This window comes from Drosophila sechellia, chromosome 3L (assembly GCF_004382195.2).
Source record: "Drosophila sechellia strain sech25 chromosome 3L, ASM438219v1, whole genome shotgun sequence".
Classification (NCBI taxonomy): Eukaryota; Metazoa; Arthropoda; class Insecta; order Diptera; family Drosophilidae; genus Drosophila; species Drosophila sechellia.
The window spans coordinates 13,267,877-13,281,040 of NC_045951.1; the positions used below are offsets into that span (position 1 = coordinate 13,267,877).

The window sequence follows — 13,164 nt, forward strand, 5'->3', positions numbered from 1 at the left end:
TAGATGAGAGTGAATCGAGATGTGGATGCAGGGTCTGAAAATGCTGACATTTTTATAGCTCCGTCGAGAGTTGGCTGGAAACTTTCCAGTGGAAAGTATGTTCCCTCCTGCTCTATCGCCGTGCGAGTGTGCGTGTGCGTTTGACACACAATAAACACCAATTAAGAAAATAATATTTTGTGTACACACACACACAGAAGCAAACAAATGTCTCTGGCAATTTGAAAAGCCAGCGCCAAAGCGTTCGTCTCTAGTTTTGTACAAGTTCTGTGCAAATAATGCACAAAAGTATTCTACAAAATGCGAACAACAAACAAGCGAGCAACACCACAAACACAGCAGCCAGCTACGATCCGAAAGCGAGAGAGCCGAGGAAAACCTATAACAAAAGCTGAAATATTATTGCTTTCGGACCGAAAAACTTCTTCGTTTCAGTGGAATCGCCCCATCCAAGCACCACCACCCCCCCTCACCTTTACAGTGGGTCTCTGGGCCTGAAGTCCGAGCCAGCTTGTTATAAGGCATGTTGACAAGCCTCTTTAACAAATGACACCAACAGACGAAGAAGCAGCCATCCTCGGCAGAACAAGCCAAATAGTCAGGATTCACTTCGTCCTTTCCCGCCATGCGCCCTTCGTTTTGTGTAACATTTGTTGGGCGCAGCCGAAAAATGTTGCTGTTCTTGTTGCTGCAACTTCCTGTCTTGTCAGCTTGCCCTTCTGCTATTTGCTGTTATTTACTATTTTACCCCGTCCCCTTGCCAAAAGGTCCAAGGAGTCGAATATTCTTAGCATACCCAGCAGACCCATGTCAAAAGGGAGCACTCTAACAGCGGAGGAATGTGGTCCAGAAGTTGGCATAGTTTGGGGTATATGGCTAAAAGCCATTGTCTCTGTTTCCAATTCAATTACTTTTAGCATCAAATCATTGACTATTGCCCGCAAATTCCACTTTAAACTCGTTATAAATGGGGCTGTGGATGGTGGTTAATGGGGAATCAGATAAAAACGTGCCATTAACCGCCTAAATAAACTGCACCGTCAAAGATTTAAAGCCCTTCCCCCCCACCGTTTGCATGGGAAAAACCAAAGTAATTTCAGGTCCTGAAAAACTGTTGCCAGCGCTCAGCGAACCACAAACAAGGTAAATGCTTCTGCAACGCTAACAGCAGCAGCAAAACGAAACTGCTGGCAGAAATCGGAGTCGGGAGCTGCAAGGATTAGGTCAGAGGAAGAGGGGGGGCACAGTAACCGCAACAAAATAATTATGCAACAGAAACCGCAATGCATGCGGGGCAGACGACGCCAAAAGCCACTCCCCCTCCACACCACACCACTCATCGCCCCACTTTTCTGGCCAGATTTGGGAGGGAAATTGTTTTGCCAGGCGAAAGTGTGAACAAAAAGCTGTTGCGTGTGCTGCAAAAGGCAACGGAGCGGGGGCAAAAAATACATAAAAACATACAAAACAACAAGCCAACGCAACAACGTCAAACCGCAAAGTCAAATGCAACTAAAACCGCAGCACAGTTTGGGGCGCCGAGGTTTTCCCAAAGCTGAAAAGGAAAAAAATGGATGGCTTTAATCTCTGGGCAGGAGCACTCTGCCGCAGCAAACTATTGTGCCCATCAAGTGAGCTGATGTCCTGCACCTTTATTGTTTTCAGCATTTATTCCGCTACATTTCATGCCGTATCCTTTGGCGATTTATGCGTCCACTTATTTAGCCGGAGAACACGAAACAAATTCGAAAAATGGGGGGCTGGGCATTAAAGCCGCATAACTTAATAGCGACTCGCTTCATTTGAACTTTATTGCTGACTGTGCTTGGCTCGGCGCGGGGAGGAATATAAAAATAAAGACAGCCACGAATGGCCAGGTAGGGAAAATCAATTTTACCGGGCTTAGCCAGGACATCAAAGCGTGGGCAGGACGAGGAGCCCAAGTCCAGTTTAGCCTGGACAGGTTGGTTAAGCCTAATAAACTGCGCCGTCCAAAAGCATGCTAGAAATTTATTTTTGTTTTCTCAGCGGGGCAGCAAGCTAGAGAAGCTAATTGTATTGCGCCCGGGAATTTGATTGCATGGATTTGGACATGATTGAAAAGGGCCCAGGCCAAAACCCAGACCAGACCGGACCAGACGCCAGGTTACCATCTGGGCACAGTGAGTGCATAAATTGTGCGCCCAAGTCGCGGCCATTATTCATTTTTAATGCGACCGAGACGTAGACACAGCCACAACAATTTGGCCACATGTAAGCACAGGCAAGTTGGCCATAATTGCCCCGAAGTTGCGTCCAAACTGGCGGAAGACGCAAGACACCAACTGCACTTGGGACACCGTGGAAGCCAGGTATCCCGGCATCATTAAAATGAGTTAGCGTCCTGGACGAAGGATGTGGGGAGTCTGCGCTGGAAATTGAGACGGTGACCGGAGCGGAGACGGATACGGAGACTAAGACAGACCTCGACCTTGCCTTTTGGGTGCAATTTGCTGCGGCAGTGGCAGTGGCAGTAATTAAGCCACAGGGTAGATTAACATTAAGCTGCCGCCGGAGCGCGATGCACTTGCAACTCGCAACTCGCGGCTTTGTGTGCGGTTCGAAATTAATTTAATTAACCGGAAATTTTGTAACCAGAAGTGCCTTAGCTTCGGGATTGCTTGAAGAAATGGGATTTTCTGGAGAAATTCTCTTACTGCTCTGCCCCTGCATCCTTGAGGCCATAAACATGAAACAACAGCCACTTCAGTTCCAGCTTCTTGCCTTTGGGTATGGAAAAACTTATGAAAGAAAAGGAGCATAAATTCCCTAAAATAATATGGTAAATTGCTCAAATTGAACAAGATTTTCAATTGCATTACGCAAAAATCTGTGAATCATTGCATTTTCAATTGTTGCTATGGTTGGCAGGGGGCAACCATGGCTTGTCTATATAAATTCATATTCCGTATCTGTGTATGCATAATGGAAGCTCAGATTCGTGCTCTCTGATGTGGCAAACAAAACGTGCCGCTTGCAAAATTGTACAACAACCAATTAAAATGCATAACTCGATTTAAAGTTTACATAACATTTTGCTAAATTACAGGTTCGTCCCAGGCATTCAGGCTTATATAAGTGGCCTGAATCCTTCCTTCCCTTCACCCCGATTCCCATCAAGCGTTTGACGGTTCAGTTTGCAAGGGGCTTACAATGTCTGTCGCTGTTGCTGCTGTTGCTGTTGCTGCTGTTGCCCCGGCAACATGCAATTAAAAGCGATATTGAATTTTGTTACGCTCTGCGCTCGAGTGTGCGATTTGCAGTGGTAGTTGTAGTGGCAAAGGCTGTGGGAGTGGCCTTGCTGCTCTGCGGCTCTTATTTAATTTGAGTCGGGCGAAAACATATATTTTGTTATGTGATTGGCATAACTTATACAATGCCATCAGCTTAAAACCATGCTTTGAATAATATTCCGTGCAGTGGCAATACATCCATCCGACTGATTTACGTGAGCTTGGTTTTTGCCTGATTCCAATTACCAGCTATAAACTGCCTTGTTTTTCCATTTTTCGTCTCACTTGTTATCGGCCAAATCGCCGCTGAACCCTAATATATGGCTATTATGGCACACAGTGCTTTTGGGCCACGAGCCATAGCCATGACAACGTTAGGTGAGCTATAGGCCAAAAGGGGCATTATAAATCTTCATTGTTGTGGGGGGCGCAGTCCAGTAAAGTAGCGCAGACAACTGCCGAAAATTTTCAATGCTGCTTCCACTCGATTTTTTTCCAACCGAAATTGTGCACTCAGCAGATAATTTTTAGAGCCAGCTTAAAAATATGTTCTAAATATTTAGTGCTTAAAGAAGACTTTGTTTAAAGTCCAAGTATTTAAATAGGCGTAATAATAGAAGGAAGACAACTACCCTTCAGATCTAAAAAATTAAGAAATGTGATGGTTATTATATTTTAAGTCGATTTTTCTTTGAGTGTATGCATTGCTAAAAGCAACATCAATTTGCATGAATTGTGTGGTTGTGTGCGTGTGTATATGTAATTACAAAAACACACGGAGCGAAGTTGAGTACGTGCAAATCTGACCAAAAATTTAAATTGAAGCTAACATTTTTGCCAAATGCTGTTGCCAGCAACGATGCTGGCGACGATGATGATGATGATGATATATGTATGCATCTCACCAGCATACCCCTTTTCCGCCCACTTCCATGGGCCCCAGGCCATAGGAAATATGGTCGAACCGAGGCCTAACTCCTTTCACCACTTTCCCTCAATGCCACTTTCCACTTTCCATACGATCTCTCTGCAGGCCGTTTTGTGAAAACAAGTATATCGAATTTTAATTACATTTGCTTCATATGTGGGTGTATGTGTTATTTGCTTTTTGCGCCAAACAGCCGACACGGAAATGTGATTTTTGATTGAGTGCCGACCAAACAGTGGCAAAAAGCTATGGGGAAAATCGGAGAAGGGTTGGGTTAAGAACGCCTTGAGCTTGCACTTGAAAAAATATACATAATTGAAGGAAATTCGTCTTATGTAATGTAATTTATTCGAATTATAAAGAAAACCATTATAGCCATTGGTAATATTAAAGAAAGTCAGAAAGTCAGTCAGTTATCTGCCAAAGTGGTTAACCAATTCTACCCAGAAAGTGGTGGAAAATACAGTCATTATATTATGCAAAAATCTATAAAGACCTACCACACGTGTTCGAATTTCACTGCAGCTTATCCTCATTATTATTCATTGTTGCCTGTCAATTTGATACTCGTCTCTTTTTGTGGCTAACATCGATACAGACGATTTCACATTTTGATAGAGCCGCCTATGCGGTTAATAATTACATATTTTGCAGTAACTGACCAATTTAATTTCTTAGAATTATTCTTTGAGTGAATTTGGGCTCAGCTGTAAGGATAAGACCTGGCGAACTTATCTAAAACAGAAAATAAGATAAATCCTAGGGAAGGTGAGAGTGAAGGATATTAAGAGGCAAATTTTGAAATCTCTCTCGACTCTCTGGCTGAATTGTTACCATGTAACTACCTATTCCTCGAATTCAGAACTTAAGGCCATATCCCCCAAGCATCCTGTCGACACTTGACGCATCCTAGCAACCCACAAGCAAAACAGGCTCGAGTCCCAGTGTCGGTTTTATATTATTTTATTATTTTGTGTGCCCTGGGAGCTTTGAAAAAGGATAGGAAAATGCTAGGCGGCCAGGGTATCTGGTATCCAGGCGGTATCCATTTTCATTAAATGCCTTCGCGGCTCGACTCTGTAGCTGCCTTGCCAAGTTTCCAGTTACGTTGGGCGAGGAGCCAGGAGGCTGAAAAGGATATTGTCTAACAACAAAAGCGGAATAAATTAATTTAGCTCATGTCTTGGCCCCGGCAATGAGCTAGAAAATGAGCTGCAGAATAGGTATGTGGCATACGTTTGGGCGCCTCTACTCCTTATAACCTCCTGATAATAACAAAATATGTGCAGCTGACAGGTGGCAGCAGCAGCAGGAGGAGCACCAGGAGCAGGAGCAGGAGCAGCCATTAGGCTGGCTCCTTGTCGGAAATTTAATAAGTTCCAGGGCCGAGCTCTCTGACTGGTGTTTGCGATATGGTGTGCTTATTAAAAATGTTAAAGCCTACGGCAGCTGGGATATAGAAACCCAATGCGGATCTATATCGATAAACCAGATATGGCGAACGGAAATAAAAGTAAGCTCTTGCTTACATGGCCTTTATTGCATTAATTTTTCAATAATCCTCCGCGACTAGAACAAATATCTAAAGTGGCATATTTCATGGGTGATAGGACTAATCTTTTATTGATAGGGCCAAGCGCGCTCAACTGAGTTAATTAAATTTGCTGCCGAGGGTCCAGCTGCCTCTGCCGCTGGGACTCGCCCTGCCTTTAATAAGGACATCCACATCCTTATCCCAATCTCTAGACTCCAGTATACATCCTCATCAGCCACCTCCTTATATAAGTATGCCATGAGAGCAACCCTTTTCACCAACTTCCCCTCGCTTCTTTGCCACTCGGCCCAAACTTTGTGCTTAATGCTTAGCCGAAACTTTTTTGACATTTTTATTGACAAGAATCCAGGAACCCCAAAAGAAGCGCCAACCACGGGCTTCCTCTCTCCGTGCGGCATGTACAACAACATTTTTTGCTCTCCTGGGCTGCGGCAAAGTTTTGTCTGGGCTCCAACGGTCTCCTGTGCCCGTGTGTTGCGGTCAAATCTAATTTCCGCAGCTTTTACTACTTTATTAAACTATTACAACTAAAGCCAGCCCGGCCCAGTCCTGTTCGTCCTGTTAGTCCTGCCAGCCAGCTGGCAATGGGGACGCCAATGGCAATGGCGATGGGTATTAAAAAAGTTATGTTCTGACGTATATATGCTTGTGTGTGTGTGTGTGTGTGCGGGTCGGCCACGAAATGTGTTAATAAAGCACACTTGCCACCAACATGGCCACATAATGAAACGAAATTGCGGGAGGCAGGTAATATAGGGGTTACATGGAGCTGGGTGTGTGTGGCACAGGGCTGAATATTGAATAGAATATTCAGAAATGATACTTTCAGAGCAATATCGCTTGCATTACCTTATCAATGGTATAAATTGATATTTACAAAGGCATAATAATGGCAATTTTACAATGCGAATATTGTATTTTATCTAACTCAATAAAGGATGTACATACTTAATTAATCAACGAACATTTGGCAGACAAGTAGATAGAGAGCTATAGTTTCGACTGAATTTCAATGTAAAATATTCTAAATTATTCTAGAAATTCCTGTATTTTAAATTTTGGTTTTGAGCGCATTATTTTCCTTGATAGTGATCTTCCTTTCATCAGCCTATCAAGTTTGATTGTTAAAAATCAGTGAGCTTCTGCAGCTTAAGAATGGCTTAAACTCAAACAAATACGAATAAGTTCTTCGATTAAGAAGGATATATCCGTTATATAGGATATTTCCTCATAAAAACAGTGACTAGTAGCATGGTTAGGGTATGCCATATCCTTTGTTCCGTTCCTTCTAAGCTGGCCGGCGTCTGGCATAAGTTGCTGGCACTTTGTGGTACTTTTATGACTCGTTGGCCCGGCTTGACGGCATCAAATTTCAGCCACTTCCTGCTCGGCTTTAGCCAGCTCCTTGGCCACGTTTAATTGCCCTGACCTTCGCATGTGTGTGTGCGTATGCGAGTGTGTGAGTTGGGTGCACAGTTTCGGGCGTGTTGCATGTTAATTAGCATTAAGCAGGGCCAAGGAGCGGAACGCCTTTTCTAGTTGTATGTGATAAAAATTTATTGGACTTGGCTGGGGAGTGCTACCCGAACAACTCGCCCCACTTGCATATGAAACTTTGGCCGTGCTGCAATTAAATTTAAGCTGCATCACACACATACACATACATTTTTGGATCCGGAGAGGCTCAGGCTCTGGCTCAGGCTGAGGAACAAGGATCGGGAATCACAAAAGACTTGTGGCCATGGCGACTATACAACTACGACGACGGCAAAGTTTTGTTGGGTTTTCTGGTTTCGGTTTTTGGTCTAAGGACGCAAAAGTTCGCGTTTGTTTCGACCACCACACACCCCCCGTTTCGTTTTTATATGTATTTTAATTCCTTAGCCAGTGTGCCATTTTGCAGTCCTGGGAGTCCAGGACTTTTGGCCTGCCGGCGGCAACAGCAACAAGGATGACTGCGGCTTAAATGGCACTTATGAGCTTATGCCACAACTTACATTATTATTATTACTCAGATTTTTTCTTATGCTTGTATAAACGCTGCTTCTTGGCACGCAATAAATAGTTATAGACTACGGCGGGTAGGGAGAGTTTTGTTTTAATTAAGGCGCATTAAGTGCAATGTTTTATGGGTCCTTGGGGCCGTGTGGGCGGAATATGTGGAACTCTAATTATGCCAACTTCAGATAAATTGGATCTTAGATTAGTGGATACAACAGGATGCGGTCTTTTGCCATGCATCTAATCATACTATCCCATCTATCCGCTGCACAAGAGCACGCAGCTATGTAAACCGCACTATCCTTTAAAGGCCAGTTCACTTTCGATCCAATCAACTTCGTTTGAGCGGACAAAAACCAAAATCTCATCACAGTTTTAACCATTATTATAAAGAATCAAATAAAGCAAAGCTCTCGCATGTCATAAGCGTTAAATTCAATTTGAGTTTTACAACGCAGCGCGCGGTTCGGTTTGGGCTTTTGTTCGGGTTTGTTTGACAGTTTTTGCAGCGCACTCAATCAGCACTTGTTAGAACTTTTTAGTGTGCTGTAAAATAAACATGAGTATAGAGCTGAAATGAAATGAAATTTAATAAATGCAGTGCGCCAGTGGGCGGGGGAGTGTGCTCGTATATGTTGATGTGGGCGGTTGGGTTTGAAACAGGAGCAGAGCAAAGCGACAGGCAGCATGACATGCACTTCATAAAACTTTGCTCATATAAATTGAAATTGAAATGAAATGATGATGCCGGAGCTGCCACGTTGATATATGTGGATGTGAAAGTGGATGTGAATGCGAATGTGAGCAAGTGAGAGTTGACAACCGGCGGAAGCTTCCTCCTCTTCCTCCGCTTCCTTCCCCCATCCTCCACAATGGCACAATATCTGGCTGTAAAAATTTGTTGGCCAAACAACAAGTGGAGCAGCCAAAGCAGCAAAAGCGGCAGCAACAGCCTGAAAAACAACTTAAACTGTCATTGCAAAGTTTGAGGCAAAGCCCCGTGAGCCAGGGGGATGAGGTATTAAAACTTTTCTCTGAGCAATTATGTGAAGGCTACTTAACTTTTTTTGCAGGCAATAAATTTGCTCTTTAAACTAAGACTCGACTTGAGCAGCTGACAAGGAGCATGAGGATGCATGCACCTGAGTTTGCTGCGACACAATTTTGTTGCACACTCGATTTCTTTTTCGGTTTTTTTGGCTTTTTTTTGAGGGAAAGGGGACTGAGTTGCCTGCCACCCAATCGTAAAATTTGCTAGAACTATGTGCAGAAATTCAATTAGACAGCCAAGCGTGGATGGTGGGGAAATGAAAGCAGTTTGCCACTTGGCATGCCATGCAGTTTTGGGGAATGCTTTGAAATACACGCAGGCACACTGGGATTCAGATACTCTCCGCATGCCTTGTGTGGTTGTGACAGGCCATCGGTAGTGCTTCTACTACTGTATGCTGCTTGCTGCATGCTGCATGCTGCATTCTTGCCTCAATTACGCCGAAAATGTCACATTAATTATTGGCATTTATGGGGTTTGCGCCGCTTTTGATATGATAGACGACAATGCTGGCCAAAATTTGAAGTCTACTTTACGGCGCGCTATTGTTGTGTCCTCGAGAGTGCGCGTGTCTGTGTGTGTCAGCCGCACAGAAATTTATGCGCACGAGTGTGTGTGTGTGCTGTATACTTGTGTGATACGTATTAATTGGAATTTGTTTTTGTGTGTCAGCTGCAAGACGACTCGGAGGTCTCTTTGTTGGCTTTTGCGGCAATTAAAAGTTAATTTGACAAAGCGAGACATTTCGAATTAATTTCGAGTCTAAACGACGTTTTAATTCAATTTATGTTTTTGGCAGCACAACTTGACAATACCATCAATTGAGTGGGTCGATTGACTCAAGGTCTCTGATGCGAAGGAGCCATTCGAAATGTGGGTGAGTAGAGTGCGTATTTATTCTTTAAATTAATTGACTGCTAAGGCAGCCCTGCCATTGCACTTGTGCCTCCATACCCAATTACTTAATGACAGCTTCCAGTCGCAGTGATTAGGCCAAAAGCTCTTTAAGCCAAGGGGTGTGGTGCTGGCCCTGCTAACTTGGCCCATTCAGAGTCAACTTATGCCAACCGTCTGTCAGCAACAGGAGCTAGAGCTCTCCACACTCATGCGGCTACTTATGCAAAATCCTTGACTCCGCCACTAGACGACACCCGTTGCTGCTCATCTACACAAGCACATGGGAGCTCTGATTACCGGCGCTCGGGGAGCGGGACAAAGGACAATGGAGCAGCGGGACACCCGGTGCAGCGGAGCGGGACGGCGGAGACACACAATTGTGTTGATTGCACAGATGACAAGACCTAGGACGAGATGACAACTTTGCTGCCTGCCAGCCTTGATGACAATGAAGTGCATGCATGAATATTCTAATCAAATGAGCCGCCAGCCTGTCCTGGCTCCTGGTCCCACTTCCCAGCTCCCTGCTTCTCCGGGCTTCTGCCTCTGTTCCTGCCATTGTCAAGCTGTAAAATTTTTCGCCTCCACCACATGGTTACACATGAAGAAATTACCTAAGTGCTGGGATATAAAACTTAATTGATCCTAAACCAAAGGACAATGTTAACCACCGATTGGAACTTGACTCATAATTTAGGCTATTGTATTTTGCTTAGAAATTTAGATAAATTAAATTTGGTGGTTCATTGTGATTTCTATAAAGTAATATCCTTTTTCGCTGGGTGCTGCACCACATGCTTTGTGTTTTGTGCTGGGCAAAAGTTTCAAAGTCAGCCGAAGTCCCCGGCCAGAAAAACCTTTCCTTTACCTCGTTTCATTTCATTCACTCACTGAAATCGAATTTGCATAATTTAACATGATGGTTGCGCTTATTCCTGTAGCCTGTCAGCCGCACAGACATCGCAGGAGCCGAAGGACTATGATGAGTAGGAGGGTTTATTATTGTTCGCCCTCGGATTCGGCGTCACCGCATTTCGCTGCCACATGCATCATCATTTGCATACATTTGCAGTTCGCCCAGTCAGTCAATGTTCATTCCTCATTACCCCGCTGCCAGCACATATTTCCCACCCCTCAGTCGATTTTCTTTGAATATAATTCGCTGCGGAAAAGTGAAGGAAGTGGATGGAGCAGGAGTACATTGACGTTGATGGATTTTGGCACTTACACAGGCTAGCGCCTGTCACTTTCCTAACACCAAATGCGACTCCAAAAAAAAAGGAGCGGCTGACTCTGCTCCAGTTGAGCTGACTTTGAAGCGCATTTTAATGAAGAATGATATGTTGGCATCGCCGCAGCCGCAGAAGCCGCAATTTTCCACAACCCCAATCCCAAACAGCCCCCCAATTTAACCACATCGACTGACAGTTTTCGCGGCTTTGCACGCAGCCACTGTCGAAGTTGAAGGGCGACGACATCAACAACAAGTTTTCTAGTTCAGCAGGAACTGAAAAATATCAAAAAAGTACTCGAGCACACAAATCGAAGAAAAATGAAAATTTGTATCGAATTATGTCGCTGCTTTGTCTTCGCTTCGAATGGCTGCATGGCAAATAAATATATGCGTGAAATATTTTAGCTATTCCAAATTTGTGCAAATTTCAGGCATCAATTTGATTGGAAATTGATGGCTGTCGTGGTCCGGAGGCCTGGGAAATCTCAGGAGCCCCAACCGCTAATATAAATAAGGTAGAGAAAAATGGAGAAACAGACGAGTACACCACACACTAAAATAAACAGAAACAAAAATAAATACCCCTCAACATTGGTTTTCTATGCAAAGTGTCACATGGCGAATGTGCCACGCCCCCTTCCGACCGCTATCGCCGCCGCCTCTGCCTTTTCATGCATATCAAAATGGCAACAATAAACGCCAACAAAAGAACAACAATAACAAACATTAACATGGAAATACACACGCACACGAGGACAACAAAAGGCGGCAGTCAAAAATGTTGCAAATGTAAGCAAAATAAAAATACTATATATAACAAAGACACAATTACACTCACGGACCGAGTGTTTGCCAATGTATTTGTGTATTTGTCTGCCCGTGTGTGTGTGTATTTGTAAAACCAAAACTTTTGACATAATAAAATGGAATGTTATTGTTAAAAAAGTTACTTGCATATTAAAACAAACGAAACTTCCCACTGCCTCTATCTCTCTCTTATTTTTTTTTATTCCCCCATTTGTTTGCTTTCTGCATGTGTGTGTGTGTGTGTGAGAGCGCGCATTTTAACTTGCAAATGCCGCATACAAATGCAAATGGCCAGCGTGTAAAACGAGCAGCACTGCCAGAAGCAAACAACTTTAATTGAACTGTTTACCCGATTTTTATTTTATGCCACCTCAAGGCCCCCAATCGCCCCAAAGTTGTGTAATTGTTATGGTTATGTTTGTGATGATTATTTGGCTCGATGCACAGCTGCCCGCATTTTCAAGAGGACATTATCAGTTGACTGTATGCCAATTTTATCAGTGCTCTTTCTTTGGGGAATTCGGAGGTAGGAACGCAGGCTGCAGCTTCAAACCATTTATAAAGGTGTTTTAAAGCAATCTACGTTATTGTCAAAAATGAAACAACCAAATAAGTCTTAAGACTAAGCACTTAAGTGGAAAATGGGATAGAACATTATATATGACCGCTACGTATACTTAATATTGAACATATATCATTTCGGTTAATTAATCATAAATAACAACGAGGCAATTATAGTTGACTTCGAAATCCTAGCTAATTCTCTAATATCCTTAGTTAGTTTAAAATGTTATCATATCTTATCCCAAAACTCGCTATACGACACCAAAACGGCCGTGCTTTAATCTAAAATACTTCAAGCACGTCTACGCACAACCAAGCTAATGCCAAAAAAGTAACGATCAACTGAATCTTAAGATTAATCATGTAACTGGGAAATACAACAGATAGCGAGCCGAACATGTTACGTATACTTGATATGAACAGTATCTTAGGTGGGGAAATTCGAATTGAACACAGCTGCAGATAGGTATTATATAAAGGTAGAAATTTTGGATGGTACTCACCTTTGCTAGCACCGTCCGGCCCACGAAGTATGGTGCACTCCTCTATAGTGCCGAAGGGATGGAAGATTTGTCTAACATCGTCTTCGGTCTGTTGTTTGCTGAGCATGCCAACGAACAGCTTGCGATCTAAATGCTCTGTTTTGGTTTCGGGTTTGTTCATGTTTTTCATATGTCATGTCATGTGGTTCGATCGATCCGATTGATTTTGATTGATTACGATTGATTTACGAATTTGATTGTTGCACCAAAAGAGACGGCAAAATGGACAAGTGGCAATGTGTTTGTATTTGGTTTTGAGTGGCGGCAGTGTTCGATCGTGTTTTGTGTTCGGTGTGTGAAAATGATAAGTTTT

General features: G+C 43.4%; 1 protein-coding gene across 29 annotated transcripts in view; it reads right to left on the reverse strand.

Moving 5' to 3' along the window:
* LOC6605599 (CUGBP Elav-like family member 4) overlaps positions 1-13,164 on the reverse strand; it is a 131,137-nt gene that overhangs the window by 53,494 nt on the left and 64,479 nt on the right. For 16 of the 29 annotated variants that reach the window (XM_032717389.1, XM_032717394.1, XM_032717392.1 and 13 more), the window contains one exon: positions 12,813-12,947. The exons of the other annotated variants lie outside the window; for them this stretch is intronic. In XM_032717389.1, the coding sequence (XP_032573280.1) occupies positions 12,813-12,947 (135 nt within the window). The remainder of the gene's footprint in view (positions 1-12,812; positions 12,948-13,164) is intronic. 29 annotated transcript variants of the gene reach the window in all.